General features: G+C 48.0%; 2 protein-coding genes across 5 annotated transcripts in view; one reads left to right on the top strand and one right to left on the bottom strand.

Annotated features, from left to right (window-relative positions):
- Positions 1-2,126, top strand: part of GRHL2 (grainyhead like transcription factor 2) — a 172,645-nt gene extending 170,519 nt beyond the window's left edge. Inside the window, exon 16 of the mRNA XM_055546510.1 lies at positions 1,362-2,126. Within this exon, the coding sequence (XP_055402485.1) occupies positions 1,362-1,476 (115 nt within the window). The 3' untranslated portion in view covers positions 1,477-2,126. The remainder of the gene's footprint in view (positions 1-1,361) is intronic.
- A 4,538-nt stretch (positions 2,127-6,664) lies between these two features.
- NCALD (neurocalcin delta) overlaps positions 6,665-19,383 on the bottom strand; it is a 470,454-nt gene continuing 457,735 nt past the window's right edge. For all 4 annotated transcript variants that reach the window (XM_055546508.1, XM_055546507.1, XM_055546506.1 and 1 more), the window contains 2 exons: positions 12,475-12,580; positions 6,665-9,877 (listed from right to left, as the gene is read on the bottom strand). In XM_055546508.1, coding sequence (XP_055402483.1) covers positions 9,780-9,877; positions 12,475-12,580 — 204 coding nt within the window. In that variant the 3' untranslated portion in view covers positions 6,665-9,779. The remainder of the gene's footprint in view (positions 9,878-12,474; positions 12,581-19,383) is intronic.

Raw genomic sequence — 19,383 nt, 5'->3', positions numbered from 1 at the left:
GCCTCCTGTGAATGAAGCTGTAAGCATAGTGGCCATGGAACAGGATTTAGTACCGGAAAAGGGTCTCCAGTGAGTCAGCTTCTGGATCTATTTTCTTACAAAAAGCAGAAAGTTGATCTTTAAACTCTTCTCTGGGCCTTTTTCATAGAAGAAATCGATGATCTGGGATACTGGGGACTTCCAAGTAATGGAGTTTCTCAGTTAATTTGGAGTCAAGCGGGAAACCCTTTCCATTTGAGCCCTGGTTGAAAAGCTCACTAACATGCATGTTCTTTCCAAAGTCAGTGCAAGAGGCTGAGTGGATTCCTTTGATGGTGAGATCTGAGTGGTGTCTCAGGGTCTCATGCTGAGCAGAAGCCCTGAGTGCTGATGTGCATGCCGATGGTAGCATTTCATTTCCATGGGGTCCGGTGTCAGGCCCTGGGCTAAATACTTTAATCCTAACCACAACCCTCTAAAGCAGGGTTGTTATTCTTATTTTTGTGGAAGGATAAACCGAGACTCTGAAAGGCTAAACAACTTGCCTGATGACACATAGCTGTAAAATGATAGTCACTTCTCAAACGAAGGTCTGTCTGACTTCAAAGAAGGGGATTGGCTCAAGGACTTGTCTCACGGACAGGCCCTGAAAGTTGTTGGTTTTCTTAAAACGAAACCCAGCTCAGATGGTTAACTAAGGGCTAAGTCACATGTGATAGAGTACGAACTTCAGAGTGAGGCAAAGCTAGTACCCAAACCGAGCTCAGCCTTGAACCGGCTGAGTGAACCTGGGGACATGATCTAACCTCACTGAACTCAGGCTACTCAATTGTACCATGGCGGTGATCGCACCTGCCTCCATGGTTGCCCTGAGGACTGAACACAGGTTTGTGGAACAGACTCCGTGCTTGAGGAAGGGTAGCCGCAGCTCTAGTTTATTTTCCTCTTGTAAGTGCAGAGGACTTTTTAAAAAGGTGTTTTCAAGAGGCAATATGGTTTAATGAAAAGAGTTAGGAGACCTAACTCTTTAGATCCAGTCTCTGTCAATAGTTAGCTCTGTGATTTCAGGCTCTGTTAACTTTTTCTAGGCTTCAGTTTACCAGTCTGGAGAGCCAAAGGTTTGGGTTAAATGATCTCTGACATCCTGTCTCATAAGAAGTTAGTTCTGAGAAATCGAGGTTTTGCGTCCCTTTAACTGATGTCTGGGAAAGAAATACAGTGAGGGCCTCTCTCCCTGCCTGTCTCCTCTCCCTTCCACCCCCCACCCACCTCCCTGGCCTCCCTTGTGAAAGAATGGCTGAGGGAACCCCCAGCCTGGAGCCTCCCTTCACTGAGTGCCTTGGTCATGGCATCTTTGTTTCCCCCTGCACTCACCCCCGCAGCATCCTGGTGAATATGGACGACAACATCATTGAGCACTACTCGAATGAGGACACCTTCATCCTCAACATGGAGAGCATGGTGGAAGGCTTCAAGATCACACTCATGGAAATCTGAGCCCCACTCTGGGCTGCAGCCCTCAGGGCCTTCCTCCCCCGGGGAAGTCGGAGGCCCCGGCCCCCAGGCCCCACAGACCCACCTCACCCATTTGATGACTGCTGTTACATGACTGCGCTGGGGAGCGGGGCGAGGCCCAAAGACCCTGGGATCCCTGCGTTTGGGCCACCCACCGGTTCCTGCCCTGGAGCCGCGGCCCAAGCCCCTTGGGACGGGGCCTTGAGCTTATCACATCCTTATTTATTGTCCACCTTTTTTCCGGAGCCCGGGGCCCAGGGCCCGCCAGGACTCTGCAGGTCACTGCTGGCTCCAGCTGACACGGGCCGGAGCTCTCCCTTTCAGTCCGTTGATCCTGAAGAGCCTGAGGGAGCTCCCTCCTGCCATCTCACCCCTGATGTCTCCTGAGCGGCTGGACAGAATGAGCCGCTTCCTTCGTCCGAGGTAGGGGGAGAGGTGGACACCCCTTCCTGATCAGGAGCCTTCAGTCTGCTCTGAGGAAGGGCATTGGTGGGTACCCTCAGGGGTTCCTAGTGAGTAGCCACCAGGCCGTGTACAGGAAGACATTCGGCCACCGTGTAATTAGTAAGTAACCCCAAAAGTGTGCCTGGCTACCATGTACATAGTGTTTATAATATCGCAATAATATATTTCACCTGTGGTATGTGGGCATGTTTACTGCCGCAGGCCTGGGGGAGGCGCATACCTGGAGACCCTGCTTTCTCCAAGAGGTTTCTGCCTCCGTGCTGTTCAGAAGACATGCTGGGTGAGGGACATGGCCTTCAGGCTGTCAGGCAGTGGGTGCCAAGATGGTTGCCCCCCGTGGGCATGCCTGAAGCCCCCCCATTCCCTCTCTATGGGCACTACCTGCCCCGGAGACCCACTGAATTTGTCTCATGGTGATGAGCTTCGCCTGACTCTCCCTCTGAGCTGTCTGTGGGAAAGGTCGGATTGTCTGAGGTCCCAGCTCCTCCAGCTTTGGTGTTGGTGCCGCCAGAACTTTCTGGAGATGCCGCAGGGACTTGCCATCAGGGTTCCATCACTGGGTCTGCTGCAGAACTCCTGGGCTTTCGTGAGGATCCAGCCACTGTGCAGTGTCTCACAGTTTACAAGCACATCCTCATCTCAAGTGGCTCCCTGGAGGCCCAACTGCAGTCCTGAGAGTGGTGCCAGCAGCTCAGCTCTGGCCTGCCAGGCGTGGGCTGCCTTCTGGGGCTCAGCCGGCTCTGGAAGGCTGGGCTGCTGGATGCTGGATGGGTGCAAGAAAACCCCAGGAGCCCGGGCACTTCTGAAACCAGCGTCTGGAAGATGGAGAGAGAAGGCTTGTCCTCCTACCAGGTATCCTGGCAGATGAAGAGGAGATGAAATGCTTCCCCAAACAGTCGCAACATCATGTACCATCTGGGCCACAGTTCTCTTTGAGGGACAGGTACATGGTCTAGGGGTTTGTGTTCAGCCTTGTGGGCTAAAGCATAGATTTCTGGTAGCCACACTCCCTAGGAGGTCCCGGATCTAGGGCAGGTTCTATGGAAGGGCCCAGATTTGTTTGTAAAGCACTTTGATGTCTTACCTGGGGGCTTTCTCTCCAAGGGCTCCCTGCCTCCCTGCCCTCCGAGGCCCAGAGCAGGACAGAAGGGCTGCTTTCAGCCCAGCTCTCTGTCCTTGAGGCTGCAGAGGATTCAAATGGGCTGGAGGGCAGGTGCGTGCCCAGGAAGATCTCTAGTAGGTGTGGTGAGGGGGCACCTTTCTGTGTGTCTTCTGGACGTGTTACTCCTCCCTGCGGTGCCAAAGATTGCATCCTGGATTTAGCTCTGCTCCAGTCTGTCCCCTCGTCCTCCACTCTGTGACAGTCACATCCTGGACCAGCATGCGGTACTAATGGGACTCAGTATTGGAAATGCATGATGTACAATGGGCCACCATGTTCCTCGCCTAAGGGGTGATTTCAGGCATCACTGCCAGGCCCAGTGGTAAGTACTATCAGGCCAGGGCGTAGGACTCCAGAATAGGGAAAAGAGAAAATCTTTGGCAGACATGGGTTCCCTGACCTTCTCTCCCCAGCCTCTGTGGACAAAATGTTTCTGGTCCTGCCCTAGGCAGAAGATGAATCCAAGATACTTTTGCCTTTGTCCCAGGGCCCTGGGCAATCATTGTGGTGGCCACTGCCAGAACAAAGCATATGAGGTCAGTGCCAGCAAAGGGTGGCTCACAGTGTACCCTCCCATCCAGTCTGTCCCCATCTCACCACGTCCTCTCTGCACTCTCAGTGTGCCCGTGGCTTAGCTTCAGCGTGGCCTTCACTGTGTGTGTAGCAGAGCTTTGATGAGCAAAATTGTCCAAGGGAAAAAAAAAAAACAAAACACTCCAGAGAAATAGGAAAACTTGCCTCCTCTTTTTTTTTTGGTTTCTTAATCAGACTCAAATAAATAAGCTTTAAAAATTCCATGTAAGATGAGGGACATATGCAACAAGTGTTTTTCTTATACTTACCCCAGATGCTTAGACTTTCTGGGAAATTGGGTCCGACAGAAAAATGCAGTCAGATGTCATCTTGGAATTGGATCCTAAAAGACTAAGGCATGTCCCAGCCCAGAAACTTAAGAAGCATGAACTGAATCAAACATTTATTTTCCTTCTTATTTAAAATTATGAAAATGCAACAGAAGCAGGGGGTTTGTGCCAAATTCTGCGAACAGCCCTTTCGTAAAGACAAGCAAAGGAGATTGCGAGATGGACAATTTGTGCTCATGTTTTTTTTTTTTTTTAAAAAAAGGCAAATGTAACTTAATAGTTTTGTAAATGGGAGAGGGGGAATCTATAAACTATAAATACAGTTATTTTATTTTTTGTACATTTTTAAGAAGAAAAAAATAAATATTCATAATGTAAGAGTAAACTTCAAGCGTCCCATGTTTTCTGTGAGGTGGGTGTTGGGGCTCCTTGGCTGATTGGGAAGAAGCCTCTGTGTGCGCTGGGAAGGTTCTGGGCTCCCCATGGGCACCTCAGGTCCTGGGTTCCAACACAGCAGGCATTTCCTCTTCCGGTTGCCCCATTGTGCCTCCACCCCAAGGTTAAATGAGAAGAGGCTGAAGACATCACCACGCCTCCAGTGTGACCACAAAAGGCCACCAGGATGGCTGTTCTTTCAGTTCCTCGGGGTAGGGAGTAGGCTCTGTCCGTCCACGTTTGTCTTCCTCTCTCCCCACTTAAATTACCAGAAGAGCCTTTCATGTCCTTTAACTCATCTTCACCCACCTTTTCACAGATCCTAAAACCATGTGGCTGAAACACCAAGCTCATCACAACAGTCTCTTGCCCTGGAACCCACAGCCTCACCAGTATCCACCAGCTCAAATCCCAGTATTTCTCGGCATTTCCTCAGTGACCACCCACCCACTCCTTCAACTGTCCTCCATGATGATCTCCCAAGAGCCTCTCTGTTCCAAACAAGTAGCAGCTTCTGTGTTCTTCCACATCTCACCTTCTATGTCCACAGCTTTCAAATCTTGGCTAAAAATCCACCTTGGGAAAGCTTTCTCTGACCAGTTTCAACCCTGTTGGCATCCTTGGCAGCCTCCACACCTGGACCAGTGGGTGTTAAAGAGGAGGCTGGGAGAAGTGCTTGTTGAGGAGGCTTCTGAAGAGATCATGGATCAGAAATGGGCCAAAGGCCCCTTTGCCATGATCTGTGTTCCCCAGTATCAGTAGGAGGTCTGAATGTGCTCCCCCCACCCCCACCCCTGCCTGAGGAGGTCCTGAGGGCATTCACTAGTCTCGCCTCCTCTCCTGAGGCGGTTCTTCCTGGACTCATGGCCGCTCTGGTCCTGCCGTGAACATGGCTCCCCACATGTGCCACCCCACCCCCCACCTCCCTGTACTGGGACTCGGTGGGTGAAGATGACCAACTATCAAGGCCCCGGGGTCCAGGACTGGCTCTTGCCTTCATCTTCATCTCTATACCAACTCAGCTCAGTTACCATGGGCCGGACATTGTGCCTGGTGCTGGGGACGGAGAGGCAGGTTAGATGCAGTCCATCCTCAGAGGCTGTGATGTGCCAAGTGATGACAGCCTGGCATCTGTGCCAGGATAGCAGTTCACTTTCAGAGAGGCAGGGCTCGCAGTCACCCCAGTCCCAGGGCATACAAGCCCCTCTTACCCTTAGACTTTCACAACGTAATGAGAGGTCACCAAACTCTAACCTCGCTTTGGGAAGGTTGCCCACTCAAGTGTCTGCACCCCTGTGTCTGAGGATCAATGGCATCTTAGCAGCCAGGGCAGCAAGTGCCCAGGACCTAAGTCCTGGACACACAGTCATCATTCAAGTGTAGAGAAATCTGAAATGCATATATCATTGGTTAGATATAAAATATATCACTGGCTCTTGGCGTGGATATCTTTTCACTGTACAATAATCTTTCTATTGTAGGTGGATTTGACTGATACTCTGATGCCTTGGCAAATACAGTATTCTTTCTCTTGTTTCTTCAGCCACCTGAAAAACCAGAATTTTCAGGAGAATGCAAGCATACACCTGACAAAGATGAGAGGCTTGCTGAAGCAGCTCCATTTTTCCTAAAGAAAGCAGTCGTGATTTCCCCTTACCTTGACTGAGAACACATGGACTCCTTCTTACCTAGCCGGTGACCCCCTCCCCACACCTGAACTAGACTGTCAGGGAGTCCAGGGTTGGGTTGGGGTGTTGGGACAGTACCCTGAAGATTGGAGTTTCAGGCTTGAAAATTTGCTGGAAATTAACCAGTTAACCTCCAACAGGTGTGCGAGTGAAGACTCCTGATCAGGTTGGAGGGTCCCAGCCACCTGCTTACCATCATTGCCATGAATGACATGGTGTTCCTCATGCTCATGCAGTCCTCATAGGCATCAGGACCACTGTTGAACCATAAAGAGAAACTGCGGTACAAAAGGACTCCCCTCCAGGCCAACTCACTCCAGCATGAAGTCTGGTTGGCCTATGAGACGCCTACTACAGCTGACTTTCAGCCTCTTTTTCCTACATTCATGACCCCTGTGCTGGAGGCAGAGCCAGTGACAGCAATAACAAACACCTTGATCGGAATTGGCTGAGGCTGTGGGCTGTGTATCATGTCATCTTTTCTATCAACTTTTCTCCAGACTGAGAGGTCTAGGGGTTTGGAGGAGGGGGCGGGGGAGGATGCTAATTTCCCACTGAAGAGGAAGGTGCCTCCGTTTCTCCTTCCATTGCACCTAATGTTGAGACTAGAGTTTACAGCTCCAGTCAGTTGTGAGGAAGGAGAAGAGGTAAGAAGAAAGTGAAGGCCATGAGTGGAGGGAAGTAAAGATGCCCACATGTAGACCTAGGATGCTCTTGGACAATGCTTTAGGCCCACAGACCCTCTCATCCCTCTTTCACAAACCCTGCTTCCTTGTGTCTCCAGGGCTGAAACCATACCTAGAAGGAGGCCAACACAGCGTCTGGACCCTCACTCAGGCACAGATTCAGCTGGACCAGTTTAGGCACAGAAAGCTTGGGTCCCAGACAATCATATTAAACAATCAACATGCTTGACTGCCAAGCTAGAGCGACCCAAAGTCAACTGATGCAGGACCCACTCCATAGGAAAGGATTCATAAATATATCGATATATATATAGATATATATTATTAAATTCCCCTGCGGAAAGTGCCCCCGGGGTGTATCAATGGGATTGGACTGCACCCTCAGCATCCCTTCCCCACCCTAAACAAGGGTATGAATAGTCGACCAGTCTGTATCATCCTTCAAGTCGTAAGCCACTTTATTCCAGTCCCTTGAACATCACAGGCTGAGCTGCTTTCAGACAAAACAGACTCCATTTCCAGAGGTCCCTCAACACAGCAGTGACAATGAACAGCCCAGCTCAGGAGTGACATAAGCGTTTAGGCATTCAGCCTTTGGGTGCTGCTGAGCCCCTTGGCCACACAGTGCATTGAATCAGACATACAAAGGCCTGCCTGGGGAGGAGAAGAATGAGAAAAACAACCCTCAAGAAAACACAGTCAGGGTCAGTGGCAGGCCAGGACAAGGACTACTTTCCGGCCATCCCGGGCATATCAGCATCGATCAGCCCTGTGTCTGCTCTGTTGTTTTAACAGCTGGCGATGCGCTCCCCTGCTTCTTACCCCAGCTGTAGGCTCTAACGAGCAGAGTGAGTCTGGCTCAGTAAGATGTCATGACTGAGGATGGAGTCCTAATGGGCTTTCCCTGACATTAACCAACTCTACCATTAAGGAAAACTAAAGGAGGAATTAGGTCTTCAATCAAGAGCAGGAGAAAGTGGGATGCAGCTCATGAACATCACCTGTAGAGGTGCTGGGTCCCCATGCCGTTGTGCATGCCACTAGGTTAATTCCCTAGTTTTCAAAACCAGATTTTACCTCTTGGCCAATGGAGGAACTCCAAAAGTCTCAAGGTGTAAAATCATTATTAAAAAAAAGCTGACACTCGGAGCAAGAGGATTATTTTACAGGTGGTGAGTCCAGGTCTCAAAATTTCACCTTGCAAAGTTCGTTCATTTTGGTCAACCACATAAATGCAGATTTTTACTATCAATTTAAATGGAATTGAGTAATACCCAGGAATATGGAGGTTAGAATAGGCTCAGCATCGTTTCCCTTATACGTTTACTTTGTGTGGTTCATGGTCTGTAGGAAGTAGCTTGGCTGCAGCCCAGGGAACCTGTCTGCCTTCTCTTGGGGCAAGATCTCCTCATCTACATCCTTGAGTGTTTGGGCTTCCCCTTGCCTACGGCTTGTGAAAATATGACTTACCTGTGACCAGCGACTTTGACTCTTACCTTTCAATACAAAGGTCATCAGACCAAACAGCAACTCAAATTTGTGTCATCACTTCTGGAAAGAGAAATTTGCTTTCAGAGAACACAATGATGGGAAATAGTTTTTGGATTCTTTATAGTGGGCCTTGGAAATCAGACACAGTTGCTTATGCCTTCTTCAAGATGAACCAGATGACTGCCTAACCTCTGACTCTCTTAAGGGTCACTGGGGGCATGGAAAAGTCAACGTTCCAGCTATGGCTTCCTAACTATACATGTGGATTAAAGCATCGGGAAACCCCCAGAATTTATGCTATTTGGGGTGGAGGAGGGTGGGAAAATCTACAGAACATCATCTGCTCAGAAAAGCACCAGACCTCCAATCCAGTACTACATTAGTGAGCTGCTGGGCTGGTGGGCAAACCCACAGCTCTAATAATTATGGACCTTCTGGTGCTCCACTTGACACATTCCACTCAACCTGCCCCACTTCTAGTCCCTTGGCAGTACCACCGGAAAAGCACTCAAAATTAAGGTTGGGCCCTGGTCATGGTTACTTTGTACTTTTCTGGAGTATATAAAATATACCTGCTGATGGGTGCATTTGTGCAAAGACAGATATGACTTTAAAACAAGACATAGACATTCATTACAGCTGGCTTACTTTACAATAAGCTACAGAAAACAGTCTTCTGTAATAAGATTGTATTAGTGCTCACTAAACATGCATTTCATTTAAACAAGGCAAAACAATTTGGTCTGCAATACCCAATATTTTATATACAGCAATCTTTTTTTTTTTTTTTAATCACAATAGGCAACAAGATGGGTCTGGTTTTGGAATATAAGTTACCATTTGCATTTAATTTCCAAAGAAACTCAGCTCAACTAGTGTAAACCTGGCAAGAAATAGCTGAGCCATCTTTTTCTTCTTCTCTATGAATTTACCTTGAAATGTTCACAGCTTAGAAACTACAGCCTATTTGGGAAGAGGGTGGGGTGGGCCTCTGGGGGGATCCCCCAGGTCCCTTTTAGAGTCTGGCCCCAGAGGATTCCTGGTCCCCGGGGAATCCAGCAAGTGGTGCCACCCCTAGGGCATGTATGACTCCAGACCCAGGTGGCGAGTTTTGTTTTTCCAACAGGACCCTCAAGTTTGCAACAGAATCACTGGACTGGATTGTTTTCCCTTCCCTCGCCTCCCCGAGTCTTCAGTTTTAGAACACAGACTTCCGAATCAAAGGAAAAATAATAACAGTAATGATGAAAAATCGTCAGAACAACAAACACCACGGTCTGTGTGCACGACAGCGCTGTCCATGCTTCCACAAGCGCGGGGGGTCTAGACATTCCCACGAAGCATCCACGACAGAGAAGCTGAAGGCGGCACGGAAGGAGGCGCATCCGACCACAGGGGGAACAGCATCACTGTCAATATTGTTTGGCCAAAAAAAAAAAAAAAAAAAAAAAATCCAAAGGGAACACAGGCAGCTCTACCGTTGGTGGCGCCGGGCTCAGAACTGGCCGGCGCTGCTGGGGTCACACTGCAGGAGGCGCACAATGGACGGGTCGCTCTTGGCCCCTCGGATGAACTCTTCCAGGGAGAGCTTTCCTGAAAAGCAAGAGGAGCGGTGAGTGTTGGCCGACGGCAGCCGGATGAACCGGGTCTTCCTGATGCATCTCCGGGGCGGCCTCGGCAGCACACCCTTTCCCAGGGTCTCACACCAGCCGTGAGCCCCACCTTCTGTCTTAACGAGCTGAGACGCACCCCACCCCCGCCCCGGGGGCAGTGGGTCCTTCAGCATCGCACAGCCCAGCATGCGGCTTACTGAGAGCTCACCGTGTGCCCGGCCCTGGCTCTGGAAAGGGGTGGGGTGGGTGGGTGGGTGCTGTGTGTCCCCCACGTGGTCCCTGCCCTCGTGGCCCTTCCAGCTAAGGCCACTGAAGGGACTCAGTGTCCATGGAAGAGATGGCGCTCGCGCCTTTCAGAGAGTAAGCTGGGTTCCTGCTGCACATCCCACGAGGTACTACTGGGCTCTCGGGGCTCCTTCAGGTCACCTGGGTACACCTAGTTTGGCCTGTGAGCAGAGGGGTCTGAAGAGACACGTAGGGTGAGGGCCAGTTCTTTTGGACAAGGTGTGAGGAGGGCTGCCCTTCCCACCCCAGGTGAGGGAATTCCAAAACAGAGAGATGACTCCTCAGTCTGTAGTCTTTCCTCCTACCCTGATGGACTGAGGGAGGGAGACTGGCTGTCTGAGATTCTACTCCTATTCCAGATCCTTTTCCTTTCTACCTAGGCTACAATATGTATTAAGTTCCCTTCCAGAAGTTTCCTCAGTCATACAAGCTTCTCCCCCATTTCTGGGGGTGGGGGGTGGGGGTGGAGCAAACCCTACGTTCAGCGAAGAAGTCTTGCTACCTCAGTAACCTGCTGTGCTTCCGAATTGGCTTTCGACCTAACTTGCTGAGCGCCCAGACTTTTCAAGTGATAGATGCAAAGAGGAGGAATCTAACCGCAGGAGACTCTAGATGAGGCCTCTGCTCCAGGCTCCAGCCTTTGGATCTAGAAGCCCAGAGCAGAAGCACCAAGTCTCCTGGGTGGGTGGAATCTGACCCCCTGCAGACTTAAACCCCTCCCTGTATGGCTCTAACTTCCCCTCCCCATCTATTTCTTAATCAAGGCTTTCCATTAGGAAAACACAGGGCTTTTAGCAACAAGATGCATTTGAGTAATGCAGACCCTCTCAGGGCTCTGTGAGTCCACTGTGGCCAAGTTCCCCGGCAGAAGCTCTGATTTCCGGCAGGGAGAGTTTGATCCCGCCTGTCTGGATCTTCTCCCATCCTTCACCCCTACTCTAAAGAGGAGGCCAGGTTACAGGCAGGACACAAGCCCCCCTGTGCTCCCCTGGAACATCAGGAAAATGTGCAGTTTAATGCCAGGGCCTTTACTATCGTATTAAAAGAATCCTGTTTGTTTGGTCTTTGCAAGATGAACTATTCGCTGTGAATCAAGGCACACAAAGAAACAGGATGTAATGGCACCTTTGTGAAGGAACAAGCAAACAAACAGATTAGCTTGCACCCTGCAAACCCAGATTCTCAGGCCGCTGGTGCCCCAGAGGGGCAGGTATAGAAATTAAGGCTTGCTCTGACACAAAGCCTTCATCAGGGCTATATGAGTAACTTTGGTCATATATTTGACAAGAACTGCTGGGATGCCCAGCAGAACAGGCAAGCCGGAAATTACAGCAAGAGCTATAGATGACTCAGGGCTTTTTATGGGCCAGAATCTGTGTCAAAACTTTAAACTCAGGTATTACATCTAACTAGGGTTGTCAGAGGGTCTTCCCTGGTGGTTCAGATGGTAAAGAATCTGCCTGCAATGCAGGAGACCTGAGTTCAATCCCTGGGTCGGGAATGGCTACCCACTCCAGTATTCTTGCCTGGAGAAATCCATGGACAGAGGAGCCTGGCAGGCTACCATCCATGAGGTTGCAATCAGTCGGACACAGCTAAGCAAAACACACATACACACACACAGGGCTGCCAGATTTGGCAAATAAAATACTTGATGCCCAGTTAGCTTTCAATTTCAAATAAACAATAATTTTTTAGTATGTTCCAAATATTGCATAGGGCACACTTATACTAAAAAATCATTTGTTATATCTCCAAAAATCAAATTTAATTGTACCTCTTTATTCTATCTGGCAAGCCAGCATCTAAAAGTCCACTGTTTTTGAGTCTGAAATCCATCTTTCCTTTCATTTCAGTTTGCTTTGCACCCCCTTGCTGGGTTTGAATTGTGGGTGGCTCTCTTGGGGTGAAATCTGCTGGCCTAACCCCTCAAAAGCTGAAGGGCCCCACTTGGTTCTGGGAAACCCTACACTTTGGAGCATGTGCAGGAAACCCCCTGGGCAGGCTGGAAGGGAAGCTTCTAGGGTCTGAGTGGATACCAAGCCCCTCCCCACTTTCTGATTAGCTAGCCTGCAGGATCCAGCCTACTGGGAACCACTCAGGTCCTCCTCCATCCTCCCATTGCAGGGAGCATGCAACAAGAGCCACTTTCACAAAGGACCCTGAGCCAGATCCTGTGGCCAATAAATTGTCCTCGAGTGGCATTTCCATGCCTGGGTGATCTAGACCCTCCAGACCCTCCAGGAGTCCCCACTCTGAGCAAAACCAAGCAAAGTAGCCGTGGCCTCCTACCATCTCGATTGGTGTCCATCTGGCGGAAGATCTTTTCTGTCCTCTTCTCTGGGGTCGACTCATCTTCAGGCATTTTCATTACGGAGGAAACCATCTTATAGATCGCCTGGGGACAAGAAGCAACATGGTGGGGAGACGGAAACACAGTTTGGTTTTGCACCCAATGGCCCTATTATTAAACCTCCCAAATGCAGGGGGGGAGGGAATGCCTTCCCTTCACACAGAGAGCAGGCTCTGTTCTTGCTTCTCGCTTGTTGTGGAAATCAAATGTGCAGTGGCTGTGAGAGCAGTCAGACGAGCAAAGCATGTCCAGTGGTAAGGACCTTCAGGAACGACAGCTGACCAGAAGATCCACTAGACGCACCCCCTACTCCATGTCTCTAATCATGTTGTGCATATGAACCCCCTGGGAATCTTATGAGAAAGAGAAGCTGATTGAGTAGGGTGGGTTGGGAAATGGGAGTCATAAGATTCTACATTTCTAACAGGGATCCCGTGTGATGCTGTTGCTAATTTTGGGGTTCCCACTCTCAGGCTGTAGATAACATTCCTCGGGCCAGACAGACAGGTCAGGGTCTACTCCCTGGGTCCCTGGAGGATGACAAACACTGTTTGTAAGGGCCTGCCCTCCTCCAGACATTACCAATCCATCCCAGTGCCCTCTCCACTTGTGTGTGGCAATTGTCTTGCACTCCTTGTCAGCACACTGTCAGTTATCCCCCAGGATGGGAACCATCTGCGACTTGAGTACTGCTGGATGAAATAAGTGCACAATAAAAGTAAAGAAGGCTGGATCTTAAAGAAGGCTGAGCCCCGAATAATTGATGCTTTGGAACTGTGGTGCTGGAGAAGACTCTTGAGAGTCCCTTGGACTGCAAGGAGATCAAAACAGTCAATCCTAAAGGAGACCAACCCTGAATATTCAATGGATGATCTAATGCTGAAGCTGAAGAGTCAATACTTTGGCCACCTGTTGAGAAGAGCTGACTCATTGGAAAAGACCCTGAAGCTGGGAAAGATTGAAGGCAAGAGGAGAAAGGGATGACAGAGGATGAGATGGTTGGATGGCATCACTGACTCAATGGATATGAGTTTGCGCAAGCTACAGGAGATAGTGAAGGACAGGAAAGCCTGGTGGACTGCAGTTCATGGGGTTGTGAAGAGTCAGATAAGAGTTCACTTAGCAACTGAACGAGTGTACAATCTCTGCTTGAGATAAACTGAGTATGTCTGAAATCTGATGATCAAAAGAGTTTTTGACTGAAACCCTGAAAAACTAAAGAGGTTTTTGAGCAGTACTGAAACTATCTCCCCTACCACCTGTGGACCCCACACCCTAACCCCAGATGCTCAGGGCCTGGAAGACCTCAGCTATCAGATGTTTTTATTTTGGAAGAATAATGTAAAGTCATTGTTTTTATCCCCAGACCATGGTTTTGCTACTCAGATTCAGTTTGGGAACTCTGGCCCTGGGAAGGAGTTTTAGAAAAAGTGGAATTTCCCAGAGTGGGGGTGGGGGGTAGAAATCTGGAAAGTTCTGGAACTAGGGATGCAGAGGGAGGAGAAAAAGGAAGGCAGCTGAGGGGAAGTAGTCTCCAAAGGGGAAATGTAGGAACAAAAAGGATGGTAGAAAGAGATAAAGGCTAAGCTTTGCTGCTTTACAGTCTTGTTCAGGTCAACCTGCCTCAAGTTCCTAAAATAGTCTGGAGAGATGGTGATAAATATTACAATCTCAGTTGCTAAAACAGGAATGAAATATGGACTCTGCCAGTGTGCCGACTCTTGGGCTGATCCCACGCCACAGGGACCCCTTAGACCAGGCTCCCCTAGTCTGACTTGAACCCACCCAGAGCCCTTGCTGAACTGAAGAGCTGCCTCCACAGTGACTCCAGGAGGAAGGGCAAGCTGGGAGTCATGGCTCTGCCTGGGGGTGAGCAAGCTGGGCCACAGACAGTTGTCCTAAGAAGCGCTCACTGAAGTGTGCTCCACAGGCAAGAGGCAAACCTCACTCTGTCTTCCTCCTGGTCCCCTCCCGCTATCCCCTCTAGCCCGGGACTACCCTGCCATCTGTGCTGGGGTTATAGTGCCACCTGCCAAGCTGGCAGGGATACCTGGATCCTTGGGGGAATTAGAAAAGGCCATAGAGATAGAGACTTTTTTTTTTTTTTAACAAATGGGAAAACAGAGATGCTGAGCTTTCAGGTCCACGTGAATATTTAGTAACAAAAGTAGATAGCAGGAGACTCTCCATACCACCTGTGTCCTGAGGTCTAGCCCTTGTCCTCATGGAAGCTTTTCTGAAACTCTTGACCCAAAGAGGAATTGGTGGCTCAAACAGATGAACACACACACACACCTCACCTGGATTTCAGACTTACACAATCTGAAGTATTTTGTGAATTCATAAGCCCAGGTATCTTAGAACAACAACAACAAAATAGTATCTATTTGTCAGTATCTCATTAGATCACAGGTACACCCATTTAAAGGTGTAAGAACTCTACAACATTTCAGGAGTTACAGAGGTAATGAGGGAGGGGCATAACTATTAAGTTTAGTTTTAGCTATTTGTTGTTGTTCAGTCTCTCAGTCGTGTCCAGCTCTTTGTGACCCCATGAACTGCAGCAGGCCAGGCTTCCCTATACTTCACTATCTCCCAGAGTTTACTCAAACTCCTGTCCATTGAGTCAATGATGCCATCCAACCATTTCCTCCTCTGTCGCCCCCTTCTCCTCCTACCCTCAATTTTCCCCAGCATCAGGGTCTTTCCCAGTGAGTCAGCTCTTCGCTTCAGGTGGCCAAAGTATGGGAGCTTCAGCTTCACCATCAGTCCTTCCAGTGAGTATTAATAGAAGCCTTAAGGATGTTGTGTAATCAACCTTCTTTGGGGCTGCATTGTTCCTTTCCCTGGTCTTTTTGGGCCTCAGTAAGGTCCCATAGTAGCAAGGATAACCCATTGGTTTGGAATACTCCTTGGTGCTCTCAGTCTCTAAGACTTGAGGCTCATGAAATTCTCCTTCTTGGGATCCTGAAGGCAAGTCAATGATATGATAATCTAGAGATCATTCTCTTAATACTCTGGTTGAACAAGTGAATGAAGGACCAAGCCAACAGATGACTGTGTGTTTGAAATAAAGGTTCTTGTACCCAACAGAAAGTCTTCAATAGTTTAGTCTTTAGCTGTCAGTCTAAAGGAGTAGGGTTGGGGCCAAGAAATGAGGATGCGTTGGTACGAAAAAGAACCCATAAGCAAAAAGAATTACAACGTCTGAGTGTACGAAGGGGCTGAAGAGGAAAAGAGAGCACCTTTAAGAGCCTCACATTTCTAAATAGTTCTTTCATTGCATTCAAACTAGATTTTTTCCCCCTTTTTTTGCATGTGCACCAACTCACAGAAAATGATGAATAAATTATTCAGAATACCAGGTCTATGAACATGAGTGTACTAGAGCAGGGGGCAAAGAGATGAGGTGACAAGTCCCAGGGTTCTTATGAGTGAGTGAGTGGGTGACATCCCTGCAAAACCTCAGCAGGGTTAGGGTTAGTGTTCTTGCATGGTCTCAACAAGTCAGCATTGACTGTATTGGATCTAGGACTCCACAGAGCAGGGAGAGAGAAGGCACAAGCCCAGACAGCACTTTGAAACAAATCGTGTCTTATTAGCTCCAGTTTCTGTACACCACCCCCCACCACCTCCCCGCCAATTTAATGGGATTAAATCATGAAGAGGCCAGGCTATTTCCCTACTTTATTTTTGGCAATGTCAGTGAGAGGCCCAGCAGGGACATCCTGTTTTTAATTAAACTTGAAGAGCCTTATTCTTGTCTGTGTGTAAATACAAAGCTATGGGTCACCCAGGGGCCCAGCTCTGGCTTGGCCCTAGGCAGACCCAGAACAGCACAACCTGTGGCCGGGGGTCTTACCAGCTTCCTCAGGGCCTAGGATTTTTTTTTTTTTTTTCTTTTTCCCTCTGAATGAACCACCTCTCAGAATGTTGGAAAGGAAGGACTCAAGTTTGAACTGATAAAGGTTGTGGAATTAACTGAGGGCAGGCACAATTCCAAGAGCTAAAGTTCACTCTTCTCTCTGAAGAAAACCAGGCTGAGTTTTCATCAGAGGACATAGGGTTTTCTAACAGGACACCCAAGCCCCACAACAACCCACCGAGGGCAAAAGAAGTTAAGTGGCACAGGGCTGTTTCTAGATTATCGGTAAAGAAGAGCACCCTCCTTAGAAGGACACCACACAGCAGGAAAGGAGGGTAGAAAGAGGCCAAGAGGATCTTTCTTGTAAATGCTCTTGAAATGGTACCAGTATCTATGTATCAGCACTTTCTTGTTTAGAGCTAGAAGAATACAAGAAAGTCAGTGAACCCATAATGTTTACCAAAGTGCTCCCTGCCTTTCACAGACAGGGAGGACTAGGGGAGAATAAGGGCCCTACCCCTTCTTTCCAGCAAAGCAGCTCCGTTCTTATGTTAGTTTTCTCATACGATTTCATTAATACTTGAAACTCATTACTACCCAGTCCCCCTGCCACCACTCTTGTTTGTTTCTTGGTAAATAGCCCTACCATCCACTGTTCTATAATCAACTCAAAGGCATCTTGAACACCTCTCTGTCTCCACAGGCATGTGGTCAACTAGATCTGTCAAATCTGCTTCCTTGATATTTTTCTTAATTTATCATTCTTGCCCATTCCTCCCACCACTGTCTTGTTTCAAGTCAATGGTGGTACCCCTCACTTTTAGATCTGGGCAGTTACTATTTGTTTCAGTCTTATATAAAGTGCTCGGCAAAGGCTGCTTCAAACAACGCCTTCCAAAGATCCCATTTACTCCCCTAAAAAGACATTCTGGAGCTGCCGTGCTTTAGGACTTCACAGGTTGGGGGGTGATACTGAGTTTGTTTCTGGAATGTTTGATTGTGAGATACCACTGCAATGTCTTAGTGGAGAGAGATGTCCATTAACAGCTGGACAGAGTAGAGGTGAAGGCCTGAAAGTACACTGATTCTTCATCCATAAAATGGGGCTAAGAAGGTTATCGTGAGGATTAAATGAGATAATACACAGGTACCAGGTGGACCAATGTCGTGCAAAAACTCATGTTCACTCAAAACCTGTAAATGTGACTTTATCTGGAAATAGGGTCTTTGTAGATGTAATCAAGTTAAAATGAGATTCTATTGGATTAGGGTGGGCCCCAATCCAATGATGTATCCTTACAGGAAGAAGAAATTTATATACAGATACACAGGGAAAATGTCATGTGATGACGAGAGAAGCACAACCCCCAAACACCAAGGATCGCCAGCCACCACCAGAAGCTAGGAGAGAGGCATGGAGCAGATCCCCCGCACCCCCACCGGCCAGGCGTCTCTGGAAGGAACCAACCTTGCCCACACCTTGATGTTGGACTTCTGGCCTCTGGAACTATGATAGAATAAATGTTTTGTTGTTTGAAACTGCCCAGTTTATGGTAATTTGTTACATAGCTGTGAAAAGAAGAGAAGCAAAAAGCAAGGGAGAAAAGGAAAGATATAAGTATCTGAATGCAGAGTTCCAAAGAATAGCAAGAAGAGATAAGAAAGCCTTCCTCAGCAATCAATGCAAAGAAATAGAGGAAAACAACAGAATGGGAAAGACTAGAGATCTCTTCAAGAAAATTAGAGATACCAAAGGAACATTTCATGCAAAGATGGGCTCGATAAAGGACAGAAATGGTATGGACCTAACAGAAGCAGAAGATATTAAGAAGAGGTGGCAAGAATACACAGAAGAACTGTACAAAAAAAGATCTTCATGACCCAGATAATCACGATGGTGTGATCACTGACCTAGAGCCAGACATCCTGGAATGTGAAGTCAAGTGGGCCTTAGAAAGCATCACTACAAACAAAGCTAGTGGAGATGATGGAATTCCAGTTGAGTTATTTCAAATCCTGAAAGATGATGCTGTGAAAGTGCTGCATTCAATAAACCAGCAAATTTGGAAAACTCAGCAGTGGCCACAGGACTGGAAAAGGTCAGTTTTCATTCCAATCCCAAAGAAAGGCAATGCCAAAGAATGCTCAAACTACCACACAATTGCACTCATCTCACACGCTAGTAAAGTAATGCTCAAAATTCTCCAAGCCAGGCTTCAGCAATATGTGAACCATGAACTTTCAGATGTTCAGGCTGGTTTTAGAAAAGGCAGAGGAACCAGAGATCAAATTGCCAACATCTGCTGGATCATGGAAAAAGCAAGAGAGTTCCAGAAAAACATCTATTTCTGCTTTATTGACTATGCCAAAGCCTTTGACTGTGTGGATCACAATAAACTCTGGAAAATTCTGAAAGATGGGAATACCAGACCACCTGACCTGCCTCTTGAGAAATCTATATGCAGGTCAGGAAGCAACAGTTAGAACTGGACATGGAACAACAGACTGGTTCCAAATAGGAAAAGGAGTACATCAAGGCTGTATATTATCACCCTGCTTATTTAACTTATTTGGAGAGTACATCATGAGAAATGCTGGACTGGAAGAAACACAAGCTGGAATCAAAATTGCCGGGAGAAATATCAATAACCTCAGATATGCAGATGACACCACCCTTATGGCAGAAAGTGAAGAGGAACTCAAAAGCCTCTTGATGAAAGTGAAAGTGGAGAGTGAAAAAGTTGGCTTAAAGCTCAACATTCAGAAAACGAAGATCATGGCATCCGGTCCCATCACTTCATGGGAAATAGATGGGGAAACAGTGGAAACAGTGTCAGACTTTATTTTTTGGGGCTCCAAAATCACTACAGATGGTGACTGTAGCCATGAAATTAAAAGACGCTTACTCCTTGGAAGGAAAGTTATGTCCAACCTAGATAGCATATTCAAAAGCAGAGACATTACTTTGCCCACAAAGGTCCGT

Source organism: Bubalus kerabau, chromosome 14, assembly GCF_029407905.1.
Source record: "Bubalus kerabau isolate K-KA32 ecotype Philippines breed swamp buffalo chromosome 14, PCC_UOA_SB_1v2, whole genome shotgun sequence".
NCBI classification, from domain to species: Eukaryota; Metazoa; Chordata; class Mammalia; order Artiodactyla; family Bovidae; genus Bubalus; species Bubalus kerabau.
Note: the sequence above shows the minus strand (reverse complement) of the source record. Positions and strands in the feature narration are given on the sequence as shown.